Raw genomic sequence first — 17,067 nt, 5'->3', positions numbered from 1 at the left:
GAGAAACCGCACCTAATCCCGGAGGCCACGAACCACCTAAGGAACTTAGTGCGGTGCCGTGTGCTATCGGCGCAACTTTTCTGCAAGTTGTCCTTCAGAGCAACGAAATTTTTTTGCCCGCGCGTAAGGTGTATTAAGTGTCCCCGCTGTCCGTACAGGGGCAAGAGAATGAAACATTCCTGGCCAGCTGTCAAAGATTACCACCTTTTTGGGCCCTCCGCCAGAGAACACCCATACACTTAGAGAAAGGAAACTGTACCTTTGACAGTGCAACGGAAATAAGGGTAGCGGTGGCGTTATGAACTAAAGTAGCCGACCAAGAGATGCCGTTGTACAACAGGAAACGGAAATGAGTTTTGTGCAATATGGCTGCCGTTTCTCGTTTTTGGTTGCTGTGCACTGCGCTCCGGTCGCCGGTGCTCGTACAAAAGAAATAAATGTATACGCCGCGTTTTGTTCACTTACCGAGGCCTGCGAGTGTCGTAATGAATCTTCCGAACTGTCTTTCGTGTGTATTCCGTGCCCCAACTGTGTGAAATGCTACGAAGGTGCCAGGAGACGCCAATGCCTCAACTGGCATTAACGCACACAACACTGGCGAGGTGTAAGCTTGATAATGTTTTATTACATATTCATAAATCATTACAAGACAAAATACACGACTGAGCGTTCACACAAGCAAACAACGCGGTTACATCGTGAAGTAGTGGCTCATAAAGCGCGAACGCACGAGCAAGAAGACCTGAGCTACGAAACATATGTATACGCTCGTGTACACTATAATAATTTCCCTATTTCCTCGTGCCACTTTTATGCAGCCTCTTTGGGACATCACCTAGCCGGTAGCTTTGCGGAGAGAATACGATAGCTTGCAGCGCAAAACTCACTGGCTGCCTTCTCTCGACCTGTTGTGTTGCTTGACAAGCGCTGGTAAATGCGAGGACGTGGGTGTGAATTCCCTCCACGACGGCCGCATTTGTTTTGTTTTATCGCCTAGGAAAACTAGGCGACAAAACGGATGCGGCCGCCATGACGGGCATTTCGGTGGGGTGCGAAAACTGAAAACACGTGTACTAAGATTAGGGTGCAGCGAAAACTGAAAACACGTGTACTCAGATTAGGTTGCACATTAAAGAGCCCCAGGTGGTCAAAACTGATGCGGAGTACCCACTATGATGCGCGTCATAATCACATCGTGGTTTCAGCTCGTAATTCTCCAAAAACAATGAATATATTAAATTTCTATGGATTCAAAACTATTTTAACTGGTGGAGCGAACCTATAATAAACTCGCCCTGGATGAAAAATTATGATGACTGCCAGTTGGGCGTGTTGGTATAGGTTCATGATGAAACAAGCGCAAAATGTACGAAGACTCAGAAAGGACACAAAGCGCTCCGTCCTGTGTCCTTTCTGAGTCTTCGTACATTTTGCGCTTGTTTCATCTTGAAAAACTATCCTAACGTCTAGTTCCTCTCTGCAGAGGCAATCGGCTAAGTTGTGTCGAAAGAGGCAAGTAATGGCTCGGAGTAGCACAAAATTTGTTTCAGCTTGCAGCTGACCGCAGACAAGTGGGCTGGGAAAATTCCAACCTTTCTTGGTAAAGAGCCCACTTGACAGCACGGCAAGTGCCCAGAAATAATAGGTATGGTCTAATCATTCTGTGCGTTCCCACATTGTAAGTAACCACATGCTTAATTCACAACACAGATACATAACAAACACTTCGTGGTCACAACAATACTGTAGGAAATATCAGTACATTGCTTATAAACACATGGACAACAAGTAAAGTTGTACAACCAAGTCATGAGTTCCTTGGATTGCTTATCCTTTTTGCTTAGATGAATTATAACACAGCAGTATATGAGCACACGAAGAATAGTCTTGAACTGCTAAGTCAATTTCTGCAGCAGACTTCCAAGTCTTTGCCTGGCCTAATTCTCTGTTTTTGTATTCCAAATACCAAAGAATCCTAATATGTAGAAACATTTGCAGAAACAATTTGCGACAGTGAGCACTGCAACATCGGCCTCCATTTCACCTCCATCATAATACGAAGCAGTTTCTCTGACACCCCTCTCAAGTGTGCTACAGCACCTATTTGAACAGATAATGCTTTTTCCAATTTGCTGACAAAATTGAAAGCTGCTTCTGTGGGCACTGTTAAATTGCCTAGAGTCTTGTCCTGCACCTCCACTGCCTTGAACATCATGGAGATTTGGTTTAGTGAAGACAAATCTTGGCTTTTGTCTTTCAAGAGATACTTGCACTGTGAGCATGGTGCTTTTTTCAGAAATACTTGTGCTAGTTATCTTGACACGTAACAAACTATGTTTGATTCAAGTACATCAGGTGGTTCTTCGGTGCCTTCGGTGTCTGAAAGGTTTGAGCTGAAGGTGTCGGCCACAGTAGGACTTTCTTGATCGAGTCTTAATTTCTTTAGCTCAGTTAGAAGAACAGCCTTATCTGCTTCACAGTTCCTATCTGAAAGCTTGAACAGCTTCTTCACAATGATATGCCTGAGACCGGCAGTGAACTGAAATATGTTTGGAGTCTCGTTACAGCCGTGCTGCTGCCGAATGATCCCAAACAAGTTCTCCAAGGGATCCTGATTCAGACGACGAGCGAGCAAAAATTTGAAGTTATAGGATTCCTGCAGATCTGCCCACAGCATACAAACCGCTTTGTCACCTGCCTGCCCTAAATGGTTCTTGGTTGCGTAGGTGCTTTGAATTTCCTAGATTTAACCATTCAATGCAAGAATTCAATGTGCCCTGTAGAAGTATTAATTTCATACCTCATTTTTCTCTCAGTTACCTATACACAAGAACTGTTCAATGAATCAAACTGGTCTATTTTCTCAACACTCAGCCGTGCTTGTGGCTTCTGGTGGTAGAACATTAAATGCTATGAATGCTTCTATTGCTAGATAGACACTGTTGCTGAGCGCCTGAGAGGCCCACTTTACTTTCATATTACCAAATTCACTTTCATAGCGTGCCCTCAGTGAGTTTGGGTAGGTATTTTGGTTTCAGGTGATGTGCTGATTCATACAAAGTCTTAATATGCCCCCAGGAAGCAACCTTATCACCAATAGGAATATCATGCTTCCTCAGATTATTCCTCATACATTTCAACAGGTGGGGGACGTCAAAAATGAAGGAAATCTTCTCTTTATCAGTAATTAAGAAAGGCCTGTCAACGGTCACACCCAGTGTCCTTGCAATAACGCAATTGCTGCTACCCTGATCACAAACCAATGCTTTGACGAAGAGGACACATGTCTTTAGCTCAATGATTAGCTTTTTCAATTACATTAAAAAGGACCGTGTACAAACTGTCCCCTCTCCTGTCAAAAAGGCTACTGAGTGTATCCATTTCTTCGCTATCCCAGAGACCAACACAAGTGCTGCAGTGTTCGCTGTGGCATTTGTTCTTTCTCTGGCATTATCAACATATCCATGTGTGATGTCTTCCTTAGGGTCATAACTGCAGATTTCTTTTTAAAGAAATCTTGTCAAAAATCAGGAAGCAAGCTCTGTCTTGAGTTTCCCAATTTTTCTTGCCTTTTCTTTGAATAACTCGAGAATCTGAGGCAGAACTCCTGTCTTTAAATTTACGGCCGACAACCACGTCCTTCAGGACTTTGCTGTGGGAAGGCTTAGTACTAGGGGTGTGCGAATATTCGAATTCCAATCGAATACTACCTAATTGAATAATTCGACAGTACGAATATCTAAAACGCGACAAAGGCCAATGGTGCAACTTGGTGAAGGTGGGGTGGCTAAAACTAACTCTAACGTCATTACAATAGGCCTTTTGTTAAAACTTTCACCAATTTCCTGGTTCGAAAATGAGCGCATGTTTACTTTAGAGGAGATTATGTTATTTCAGCACGTAAAAAAAAGACAGGAAAATTGGCAAGCCCTTCTCAACTTCGCTTCCGGACTTCTTGCATAGTTCGGTCGCATATGCCGCAAGGGCCGTAAAAGATCCCGACTTTGGCCTGCGAAACCCTTGATGATTAGTTTCAGATGTGAAAATTTGTTCACGCTGCGCAGTCGCCACTGCCACACTGACCACTCGTTCAGAGACTCCGTTCTATCATAAACTCCCATCATTTCGGCGTACAACCAAAACGCTGCTGTGAACGCGCGCCCGAAGATTTTCGGGCCCAGAGCACCCATGGCGATGGAGCACAATAACGTGACCATTGTGAGATGAGCCGTATTGTACGGCCATGGGGGAAAAGAAAGCTCTCTACTGTGCCACCCTCTCTTACCCTTTAGGAAGTTAAAACTGTCGCTGCTGACTAGAATAGTGGCTCTTCTATCAACATGGTTGCACGCCCATAAAATCGGGGAAAAAAAAGACTCCCGAACAAGCGCGTAAGCTGTCACCACGCCGTAACTTCCTTGATCTTTCTTTTGTCTTGCCGTAACTGGTGGTGCACGCTTCGGTACTATTCGATATTCGATATTTGCGGCCACTATTCGGCACTATTCGATTAGAATTTGATTGGAGATGAAATTTCACTATTCGCACACCCCTACCTAGTACCTTTGATAGATATTTATATGCCTCAGGGCTTGTAAAGTAAAGACTGAGGGCAAACTGTCTAAGTAGCATCGGCCATCGTCTCCCATCTTTTTTCAGTGGTTGCAGATGCATTTGCACTCTTAGAATTTCCAAAAAGTCCTTCTTTAGGTACCTGCCTGCTTCAAGAAGAAGCTGCGCATGAGATGCAATTGGTCTCTTGGGCTTTTTAAGTCTTGCAACAATTTGATGGAGGTGGGAGTTCTCGTCAGAGTAGCGCTGAAGCCTCTTCATAGAACGTGGAGTGAGCACCTTCCGGGTCCTGGTCCTGGCTTTTGGGGTTCCTGGAAAATCAAAAAGCCACATCACTAATGTTAAGTCAAAGCAAGAGACTTTAAAACTTACACTTTGGTTAGATGGTTTGCTAAGTTTGGTACACTAGAAACACGTACATTTGTATTTTAATGCAACGTATTATTACCTGGAATTTTGTGTCCATACTTTACAAAATTTGCAAGCTATGCCCAACTTGGAACTACCAGGTCAGGCTAGTGTAAAAGGCTAATTTGGTGTTTTTGCGTGTTATGACAACAAAACAAACACAGGCAAAATGCATTTTTTGTCACACAGCCACGTATATGACTGGCCAAATGTAGGCACACACCCAGTGGCAGATAGTAGAACGTTAAAACAAAAGTGCATTTATTTAATGAAAGCATCTATTTAATGTAATGAGCTGTATCATTAACCAGTTGTAGTGCCAATATTTATATACTGGGGACGCATGTGGGAATATTTCCTTTTTGTTGTGTAGAATGAAGACACACTTACTGGAATTATCTAATCTTGTATTAATCTTGCTTTAATAAGAGGAAGAATACCTATTCTGTGTAGTTGGTGCTGTTGGCAATGGCTCCTGTGCCCCCTGAGATGCTGGCTCTTGTATTGGTGGAGAGATATTGAGGGGCAATGGAAAAGATTGCTGTATATCACTATATAAATTTAAGCAGGAGCAATGGCATTGTGCTTTATTTTTGGAAAGCTCCCACTTACTGGTCTCACGCCTTGATGCTGACAGCTCTGGAGATAAGTTGGGGATACCTTGGTATTCTTAAAGTACACATCATTACATTAATTCTATATCTGCTTTAGAAAAAAACACATCAGATGAAATACACACTGTCAATCAAGTAAACAGTGAAACTTACCATCTATGGAAGCAGCGAAACGATGCTTCGACACTTGTAACATAAGAAATACTATTCGCGAAACCACTGCCGTTACAGGGTGGAAGGTACAAAATACTCATCAGGCAAAATTCGTTACAAAATTTAGATTTTATAGTAATCGTGAAACAAAGGAAAACGATAAGAGTTTCTGAACAATCTCGACGGTCCCAACACCACACACACCCCTACATTCTGGCGAGATGGGTCTCAGATCTCAGTATCGGTGGAGAGGTATGAGACCCCCAGAGACCGCATTACCTTTAAGCCCCCTTGACTTTAAGCGCTGCTGATATTAATCTAAATGTTTAACACAGTCTAATCATTCATGGAGAACCCCAAAGCACTTAAAAGTTCTTTCACCTAATGCGATTACCATTACGTTCAATAATCACCGCTGTTCACGCCCCTCGTGGATATAAAATCTATTTTAAAAAACTTGCGCTCGATTATTCGAAGAAACGCTGCACGCATAGCCACTTCAAATTGCCTAGGCGTCCTATTGCAAATCATGCGCAATCCCTTTACGTAGAGTACACCGAAATCACAAACCAGACGTGTCGCGTGTGCAAATTACACAGCAATGCAAAGTCAAAGCTGACACTGAATAATATGTGGTTTATGTATTCGTCATGACAGCAATATATTAGTTGATGTAAAAACTATGTCAAAGAAACGACGGCAGACCATTTAACAAGATCATAACTGACGCGCCGGTTTACCTGTTTACGGTGCGGAATCAACAGATCGACTCTATGAAAGCGTCAAACGTACGTACCCCTCGATCTCGATCGCTGCGGCATTCCTAAATTCGCCGGTAAACTGAGTCAGCTACTGTTGCTGTAAAGATAAAAGGGCGTCTGCCTAACTGAAGCGAAAGGTGCTTCCGCATTTACGTTGCCGCCGAACAATTTGAACGTCAACGGCCACGGAAAAGATCGATACAAATTGGATTTTGGTCCAGTTAGTCATCACTGAAGTCTTAAAACATTCACGCTTAAATTAAAAAGCAGCTATACTAATTAGGTCTAAATGTAATTCACTGTCTAGTTGTCCAAAGCAAAATAACGTGTTTGAATAATTCATTTACTTGCGCAAAACAATAAAGTGGAAAATTTAGATGGTTCAGCGCCCCTAGCAGGGAAAATGCAAACTAAGATAGCCGACTGCTAAAAGAGGAGTTAGTAGCTCCACTCTGCGCGCATATCGATGGAACTCGCCACGGTCGATTTTTTCGCCCTCTGCGGCTATCGCTAGAACTTCAGACTTTCCGGGGCCTGCCTCCGCTAGCTTGGTATGATCCTTTCATGTTCAAGACGTCCCCGACGCAACGGTGTATTCACAATAGAGAGTTTTAGTTTAGCACGCGCAACGGCCTTGCGCACGCAACGGGTGAGGGAGCAAGACTGCGCATGCGCTGAACATAAGAGAGATGCGTGCGTTTGCGCGCGCAAGAGATGCGCACGCTAGATCTCGGCGCTTACGTTGCGCCCGCTACGGCCGTTGCGTACCTTACGGGCGCTTCTCTCGCGAGATCTCGACCGGTCGAGACAAGCAAAGTGGCTGCGTCCGACAGCAGCACAAGCGGCACGGCGGTCATGGCAGCGAATAAATCCCGCGTCCATTTCGGAATTGCCCTCGATTTGGAGCTCCTTGCCTACGGGAGTAGCTTGAATCCGTTCGCGGACCCAGTGCAGTGGACAGTGATCGCTGCAAAGATGCAGGAGATATTCGATGTCGTCGAGACTGCAGTCGCCCTTCAATAGCCACCGCTCTCGGTTTGTGAGCATCAGATCGCCTACACTCTAAGAAAAGATCGAGTAAAAAGGGCGTCTTTTTGTCTCACAACAATAATTGTCATCTGGCTTGCTTGCGTTTCCTTTCTTGAAAACTCGGCGCTGGCCACTTTCCTACCAAGAACGCTATGTCACGCTGATAGCGCGCATGTCGTTCGTGACCAGAAAGTGCCGGGCGCGCGGCGTTAGTGCAAGGAAAGGAAGGCAAAATAAATGACGATTATTGTTGTGGGACAAAAAGACGCCCTTTTTACTCGATCTTTTCTTAGAGTGTATCCCTTCCAATGAAAGAGGGGCCAAAAGGCGCTGATTCGAAAGGATGCTGGAAGGCATTTTTCCTCCCTCGCTGCTGCTCGCCTCGTAGAAGTCGTACCAATCGTCACCGTTCACCACAGATCACTTCAACAAAATTTGCACCATCCTAAAATCTTGCCTTGCAACTATGATCGGCTATTGTAGTTTATTTCTTAGCCACTAGATGGCGCAGAAAAAAGCAGCCTCTATAGAGCGTTGACAGAACGGCCCTAAAGAAAACACTATGGTAGCGTACCTAACGTCTTGAAGACTTTCCTTGATTCCATCACGTTGAAGGCGCAAATCACCTAGCTTCGAGGCAAACGACAACTGAGAACACGTCCGCGATAGAAATAAGTAAGAGACGGTTAGAGTATTGGTGGCAGAAAAGTAGAGATAAAGAACAAAAATAAATAATGGGGGAAAAATAAGGTCATTCTGCCTTAAGAGGCAGAGAGATGGACCGTGAATTTATATTTTTTGGTATAATAACATAGATTCAATCAATGTAGATAAGGTATTAGGCCAACATGAAACAAGGAAGCCTTTTTTTTTTTTTTTTTCTTCGAGCCTGGTGGCAGACATGTCACCGCCCCGTTTTAAAGGGGACGCTCATAGCATCCATCCATCCATCCATCCATCCATCCATCCAGACGAAGCTGCTGACGCCTAGACGCAGTCCACGTTTCGGTTGTTGCGTACGGTAAACTAAAAATGTAGGAGACAGCCTCAACTCTAACGCACGCAGCGCGCAGGCCGTTGCGTACGTACAGGTTTGCGCGCGCTAAACAATACTGTCTGTATAGCTTAATCCCGAGCTTCGGGCTGTCTGCTATCCCACGCCTAAATCACTGCCTATACGCGGACGATATTACCCTCTGGACTGCTGGAGGCAGTGATGGCGAAATTGAAGAGACCCTGCAAGAAGCAATCAACGCGGTGGTCGAGTATGTCGAGCCACGTGGACTTTCATGTTCGTCGAGCAAGTCCGAATTACTAATCATACGCCCCGCAACGCATCGTCGAACGAGTCAGGAGAGCACGCATCCCATCATGCTCGAAGTCAAAGGACATCCCATACCGTGCGTGCCTAGCCTGCGAGTCTTGGGGCTCCGCATACAACAGAACCGTAAGAACACAGAGACTATCGAATGCCTCAAGACCCACGCTACTCAAATAGGAAGGCTCATCGCCCGCATCGCCAACAAGCACATGGGAATGAAAGAGGACAACCTTTTACGGTTGGTGCAAGCCTTTATTATCAGCCGCATCGTGTACGTCGCGCCCTTCCTATGCCTCTCCAACGCCGAGAAACACAAGATTAACATTATTATCAAGAAAGCATACAAGCAAGCCCTGCACGTCCCTCAATCTACGGAGAATCAAAAGCTCATGGAATTAGGCCTACATAACACAATTGAGGAGTTAATTGAGGCTCAGCGCATGTCACACTACGAGCGGCTCTCGCAAACACAGACCGGGCGGCACATCCTCCGTACCCTTGACATTGAATACGTTACGCAGACCGGACCCAAGGTCCCATTGTCCAAGGACATCCGAGAAACGTTCCTGATTCCCCCCATCCCTCGCAATATGCACCCCGTCTACAACGCAGAACGGCGCGCCGACCGTGCTAAACATCTCAGCAAGAGTTACAAGGGGGCCGCGCATGTAGCTTACGTCGACGCAGCAGAGTACCCGCAACAACCGGCCATGGCGCTCGCTGTCGTCACGGGACAGAATCATGTAACTACCACCACCAGCTCCCTACTCACCACACAACCCGAAGAGGGCGAAGAAGCTGCCATCGCTTTAGCCTACGCGACGACTACCGCCTCTTGCATTGTTAGTGACAGCAAGACAGCTATCCGCAACTTCACCAAGGGCCTCATTTCACCGCAAGCGAACCGCATACTTGCAAGCACATCCCCATCTCGTCGCCGCCAAGTTCATTGAATCTGGGCTCCGGGCCATTCGGGCCTTGCCGGGAACGAAGCCGCTCACGACGCTGCCCGAGAAATCGTCCACCGGGCGCGTCACCCGTCATCAGAGCAGCTACCCTCCCGACGAGCCGAGCAGGCTGAGGACGAAGAACTCGAATCCTGGTGCGGCCACGCGAAAGAAAGAATGGTCACGTATGGTGAAATTGTCATGCATTACCGTAGGGCAAGATTGAAGTACCCACCCCCTGACAAGTCGCTAAATAAGCAACAGTCGACAACATGGCGATTATTACAGACGCGAACATTCCCTACACCCACGCTGTACAGTCGCATATACCCGGACGTTTACACACCACAGTGCAAAGCTTGCGGGATGGCTCGCGCCAACCTCGACCACATTATCTGGGCATGTCCCGCAGCGACACACACCACCAAACACAGCAAGAACCCTACACTTAAGATTACCACGCCCGAGCAGTGGGAGGCTATGCTGCTCAGCGCGTGCCCGGATGACCAACTCTGGGCAGTCCGGCTGGCCGAAGACGCCGCCAAGACCCAAGGTCTGGCCGCCGCCTGAGGAAGGGGGGCTCCGGTAGGGCTAGTCTCCCGGCCCCCGCCTCCCTTGACCCCAGCAAGGACAAAATAAAGTTATGTCTCTCTCTCTCTCGGGCTAGTCAACAATGGTTACTCCTTCGCAGTAGCACGGCTCAGCGTGGGAGAGCAGAGCCCGTTAATCAGCGCGTCGCTGCGTCTCAAACTGACAATCCATGGCACTACGCCTCTGTTTGCAGGGCATTTCTGGCGGTCATACCCTGCGCAGCCAGTTACAGGGCCGCCATGGGCGCAGCGTGAACAGCCAGTCAAATCAGCACTGTTCGTACCAAAATGTCTTTTCGACCGTGGAAAGCAATTCTAGAAAAATCCAGGATGACTTCCGGCGCAGGTGGCTGTTTTGGTCGGCGGTACACGACAGTACGAACAAATTTCGGGGGGGGGGGGGCTGTAGCCCGGTCAGCCACCCTCTGGCTACGCCACTGGTTGGGGCCAGCCTACGGTGGTCTCTGCTGGCATTTCGGAACTGCTCTCGTTCGAAAGGATCTCGGCAGCTCGAAGGCTGACAACTGACATTATCGATGAAATCCACACAGTGCCGAACAGCGGCAAGGCAAGCACACAACCCCTCCCTAAATGTGCCTGGTTATCCAGCTTTTTCCTATCTTAAATTAAACCTCCGAACCTGATATCGGCAGAAAAGCAGCCTCTATAGAGCGTTGACAGAACGGCCCTAAAGAAAACACTATGGTAGCGTACCTAACGTCTTGAAGACTTTCCTTGATTCCATCACGTTGAAGGCGCAAATCACCTAGCTTCGAGGCAAACGACAACTGAGAATATCGGAAAAACACAAATAACAAACGAAATACCTTTCTCGGTGTCTGCCCTCGGCAGACCAAGCCTAAAAGTTTACTGTGCGGATATATTAGCCAGAAAAAAAAAGAACAAAAGAAAAATTCACACGCCTTGTAGGAATCGGTGTCATGCTAAGCAATCAGCGAGTAGTTGTCTGTGCTGCATTTTTTGGCTTTGAGCCAAGCGTTACGATGTGAATCGACGTGTTTTTGTAGGCGTAGTGGTTGTGTGCACTAGAGCACTGCACGGGCCGGGTTTTACGGTCCGGGCCCGGCCCGGGCCCGCTTTATGAAGCCCGAGCCCAGCCCGGGCCCGCGCGTACATGACCGAACCGAGCCCGGCCCGGGCCCGGGCGTACTTGACCGTACCCAGCCTGAGCCCGGCCCGGGCCCGGGCGCTCATAACTAAACTAATCCAGCGCGCGCTTGTTCATGACCAGGCCCGACCCGGGCCCGCTAGAGGATATTAGTTGTTGTTGATTATTAATGATGCCGTGCGCTTTGTAGCGGGCGATCGGACGGAAAATCCGGTGTGTACATCCATCGAAATGTTGCTTTGCCCGCGGTGGTAGCTCAGCGGTTAAGCTGTTTCGCTGTTAAGTCCTAGGACGCGGGTGCGATTCCCGCGGCCGCGGCGGCCGCAATTTGATGGGGGCGAAATGCAAGAACACCCGTGTATATACTTATCTTTAGGCGCACGTTAAAGAACTCGAGGTGGTCGAAATTGATCCGGTGCCAACGGCGTGCCTCGTAATCATATCGTGGTTTTGGCACGTAATACCAAGGAATATAAATGAAATGTACCGTATGTGTCAACCTCGAATAAAAGACCGAAATCTTTATTCCTCCCATGGGAACAACCGTGATCTGGCCCATTGTTAGTGCTGTGAATAATATATATATATATATATATATATATATATATATATATATATATATATATATATATATATATATATATATACGTGATCTGGCGTGTTTATAAGGAAACCCACCACGATGTACTTGTTACTTTGACAAAGTCTGGTCCAGCAGGCGAAACGTTAGTGAAAATATACAGTGTCAATCTATATCTATACTGGTAAAAAAATAGCACTTCAACTGTTTTTCTATTTTTATTGCTAAGCTTTACTAAGAGCCAGCTCTTCGCACGTGTCACTTCAGCTTGGCACAGTATACCTTATACCTTTCTTGTGCTGCTTTCATTTAAATGGCTGAGAAAAAAGGTTCGTTAACCCTGCACCGAAAGCGGGCGGAAATGTATTTTTTGTTATTTACGCATAACGTTCGCGTGTGCTCGAAGGCCCGACTTACGCCTTTTAATGAGCGGGTCCGAGTCCGGCCCGGCCCGCAGCCTCAAGTCCGGGCCCGGCCCAGGCCCGCGGCTTCAAGCCCGGGCCCGCACCTTCAAGCCCGAACCCAGCCCGGGCCCGCCGGAAAACGATTCGGACGGCCCGGCCCGGGCGCGTGCAGTGTTCTAGTGTGCACATCGTGGCCTTACCAGGCACGTCGACTACACTAGAGTTTTAAGGGTAACTTATGGTCTAACGTAATGCGAGCACTCACTTTAGAGCACAGACGTGAGCATTATCGAAACGAAGTGCAATTTACGGTGCGATGATGTGAATAGCATACGTAAGTTTCGTTAGCGCATTCCTCCGGAATAGACCAACGCTTAAATATAGGTTGCTCAATCATAGGAATACAGATCTAATGTTTATTAGACTTCTATGAAAGCGGAGCCAACACTCAAACCACAATTTACGTTAACCCGGCATGACGCATCTATCGTAGGAGTACATATGTAATATTTATTGTTTTGTTATGAAATCAGATAACCAGCACTGCAACCACAATTGAACATGAATGTAAGCAATGTTCTCGTTGAATGAAGTCAACTGATCGTCATTAGTCAAGCAGTTTCGTGGGACGGCTATGGTTCAATGGTTGGCGCCTTTGTGCCATCATAAACATTTTTTTCCCCTCTCGTAGGTACACGTGGCGCGCTTCATTTGAAATTGTTTGCATGTGACAGTGACGGAAGTGCTGCTCCAGTTGCTCCAAATTGCTCCAAAAGAGAAATGCTGCTCCATGCTGCTCCAAACTGTAATTTTTGTTAGTAACTGCTCCGGACCGGCTCCGAAATGGCGCTGGTAAACTGAAAACAATGAACTTTAAACACATGATCATCCAGCGAGCCTAAATGAAACAAAAAACAAGCTGTCTACTATCGTTCTATACCCGCGAACAACTTTTCTTGGCAATGAAAAGAAGGCTGCAGAGCCAAACTACGCGTGTGCTACCACTGAAGAATATAGTCCCACAATTGCGTCCGTGTTTTCTGTGTGAGAATTAAAAACAACATTACTGTATTTTCTACGGGACACTGTTTGAAAAGAGGCGCAGCACGCACCAAGGAGATATAAAATTTATATTTGTTTTAATTTACGCAGTGTCACTTCATGTTTTTGCACGTTTGAAAACGTCGCACCTTTTACGTGCACTTCACACTCAAATTAGCGTCTTCGTCTTCAGGTGAGCGCTTGCCACCCTCTAGCTTTTCCAATGACTCGCCAAAGGAGCTTGTGACGAATTTCGCTAACAAATGGCTGTCTAAGCAAATTAAGCAAATAGTATGCAATGTTATTCGACCACGGCCGCTCGAATAATCGAACAGCCGTCACAGGAGATACGGAAGGTTCACAAACTGAAACTAAATTCAAAACGCGTGCCAAAACGGACTACTTCGTGGAGCAGTACATGTGCAGTAGCTCCGCCCCCGTAGCCTTTCCTTCATTGCCAAGAAAAGTCCGCGAGTGTAGTATGTATAGTATGCATAGTATGCTAGAATGGAGTTTCTATACTAGCTTCATACTAGCATATCGACAATGCCACAAGTAGTGGCATTGTTGATATACCTATATCCGATTTAGCTGTATATTTTTACCTGACAGGGATACTATTTTGGTAAAATATATGTGAAATTAGTTCGATATCTTACTGATTACTAACTGCTGGTGGGACGCTTGTGATGTGTGACTGATCACATTTATCACTTTGTCAGCTCTGGCCTCATTTTTGCCACAAGAAATGGCAAGGCTGTTTTGCAACCTATGTGCACTTAGTTTCTTGTTGTTTCTTTTTTTGTTTTAAATGCTGGCTATTCTGGTGAAATGAAAATATCATATTGCTTTGCTCTATTACCGATTATAAACTGCTGTACGTGATTGTGGTTTCTTTTATGATTTGGGACTTAGCTTTATCGGTTTTATATCATTTCTGCCACAAGTACCCAAAAATGTAAGTATATAGCTCATCTTACCTAATGTTCAGTGACCACTCATCTGCCTGATTATTTGTTTGTTGCAATTAGCAGTGATAATTGTATATGCAATATGATTAATAATAAGTATTATTACTTATGAGATGCTTAAATAATGCTTTAAACTCCAGGAGTTGTTTGGAATATTTTACCATCTGCTCCAAAAATGGCAATAGCTGCTCCAAACTAGCAATTTTTCTGCTCCAGAATGTGCTCCAAAACAAAATATCGCTTCCATCATTGCATGTATGTAAAAATTTATTGCTCCTATATTTATGACGTTGGAGGCCTAAAACGTTGTTTTGCCTGCCTATTTTTGGCCCCTAAAACGCGCCTTTTCTAATGCCTGAAGATCCGGCCTCTAGTTATGAGATCACGAGAGCCGACTTTGATGGCGTAGTTGTCCGTTGCCGCCTGTGTCCGTAATCGCTATCGCGCAAAATGAGAAGAAAAAGACCAATGATTGAGCGGGATTTGAACCCTGGCCCTTTGCGTGGCAGGCGAATAGGTAAGACACCTGCATGCCACGCAAACGGCCCGGGTTTGATCTTCAATGGGACCGAAGATTTTTATTGTTTATTTTATTTGCATCTTTATCGATTTTTCGGTCACGGACGATTTTTCGCTCACAAACGACGCCGTTACCGACACCGACGGCGGAATTTCTGCGAAACGAGCTCTCTAACGCTATCGCGTTAAAATGCGAATTGCGTAACGAGTGGGTGGTTTAAAGCTTCCCACCCATTACAAAGGGCTCAGCCATATTTCCTTGTCATCAGCCACAGCATCAACAATGTGTATATAATGCCTTAGAGAAGCGTAGTGGGTACGTAGCTTTTCTTATAGCAATTAACGAGGCAAAGTTAGAATGCAAGCAAAGAACTTTAGCAGAGCGATGAATTGAGCTAGTCATGATTTCTTCTTGCGCTTCGTATTATGAGACAGGGACTACACAACATGTCTTGTAGTCCCTGTCTAGTCCCCGTCTCATAATAGGAAGCTCAAGAAGAAATCATAACGCACAGATAACACAGGCTTCCAAGAGTGAGGGTGACGTGGCATACCCTCTCTCCTGACGCAACATTTGATCCGCCCGCAATTGTTTCGTTTCCTTCATTCTGCTTCGTCAAGGCGTGCAATTGACGTAGCGTTTCAGCCAATGGCAATTTAGGTGCGGTCTCACTGGGACAGATGCTGCATTTTCGCGCGAGCTATTTCATGCTTTCGCATCTGTAATTCACACACCGCAGTTGCTATTGCGTTGTGCTGCAGCGGCGGCTTCAATCCTGTGTGGGCCGAATGCAATATCTGTTTTGTGCTTGTTCAATGACGCAAGGAGGTCAAAGTTGATAAGACACCCCACGTGGGGTGTGCTTCATAATTATATCGTTATTTCGAAGTTGTGTAATGAGTGTCATTACTTATCATTATAATGGTTTCCTTATGTAGCTTACAAAACATACGTGCATTCCCAGCCGGATTGTATCAAGAGCATCAACTGTGTGCAGATGGCGCTGGCGTGTGAGCTCAACAAGCCACTGGTGCTTCGTGAGCGGGCAGCATTCGATGCCATGATGGATTTGCTGGCCCGGAGCCAGGTTCCAGCGCACGTTGTCCTGCACTGCTTTGCGGGTAGCAGCGACCAGGCAGCGGCGTACCTAGCACGAGGCTGCTACTTGGGCGTGGGTGGCCAGCTGTGGAAGGAGCCAACGGTCCTGCGAAGCGTGCCGCCGGAGCGGATTTTGCTTGAGAGCGATAGCCCCTTCTTATGGCCCAACACTCGTGCCCTGCCGTCCGAGTGGCGCACAGCACTGCAACCCCGTGCAGTGCGGCTGCTCGAGCGCTACTGCTCCTTTCAGCGGAATGAGCCCTGCTGCCTTCCTGCGGTGCTTGAGCTGACCGCAGCTGTGCTTGGGATTGGACCCCAGGACTTGGCTCTGCGAACCACATACACTGCACTCAGCATCTTTGGCCTTGACTAAAAAGGGCATTTTATAATTGGGTCATCTGTTTGTATATGTCGCGACGGGCATACTGTGCTGGGGGCTAAGTGCGAAATCACTGGCTAAATAACTTTAGATGTATGCAATCAAAATTACTTCCAAGTCCATTACTACGGCGTGCATCATAATCGGATCAGGGTTTTCGGGCATAAAACCCGGAAGCTTAGTTTCTTCACTATGTTCAGATTCATGTTGTCTACATTAGTACTGTTTCTGGAAAAAAAAGACGGATTACCCCTGATGACGTCCCCATTTGTGCTGAAGCTTAGCACAATGCTCTCGCGGTGTTGTTGGTGCGTATTCTTCACCACTTTAGTGCCAAAAGATAGCGCAAGAAAGGAGACAGGACTCAGTGGTGTACCTTCAACTGGGATATTTGTCTCGCACACTGAGCGTACTTTGAAGCATGCATGTCGCTTGCGAGTCTTCCAGGGAGGTTTGTAGTACACTTTACGACAATGCTTGTCGCCTGGACTTCGTTTAGTGAGACACTACGCAGCAAGGGGCGAATGTCTGCACACTCGGCCAGTGAATG

The 17,067-nt window shown here is 46.4% G+C and overlaps 1 protein-coding gene across 1 annotated transcript in view; it reads left to right on the top strand.

Moving 5' to 3' along the window:
• LOC119394525 (3'-5' ssDNA/RNA exonuclease TatD) overlaps nt 1–16,515 on the top strand; it is a 100,676-nt gene extending 84,161 nt beyond the window's left edge. Inside the window, exon 3 of the mRNA XM_037661851.2 lies at nt 16,038–16,515. Coding sequence (XP_037517779.2) covers nt 16,038–16,511 — 474 coding nt within the window. The 3' untranslated portion in view covers nt 16,512–16,515. The remainder of the gene's footprint in view (nt 1–16,037) is intronic.
• The last annotated feature ends 552 nt before the right edge of the window (nt 16,516–17,067 follow it).

This window comes from Rhipicephalus sanguineus, chromosome 5 (genome assembly GCF_013339695.2).
Source record: "Rhipicephalus sanguineus isolate Rsan-2018 chromosome 5, BIME_Rsan_1.4, whole genome shotgun sequence".
NCBI lineage: Eukaryota > Metazoa > Arthropoda > Arachnida > Ixodida > Ixodidae > Rhipicephalus > Rhipicephalus sanguineus.
The sequence above is the reverse complement of the archived record's forward strand: the minus strand, read 5'-3'. Positions and strand labels throughout refer to the sequence as shown.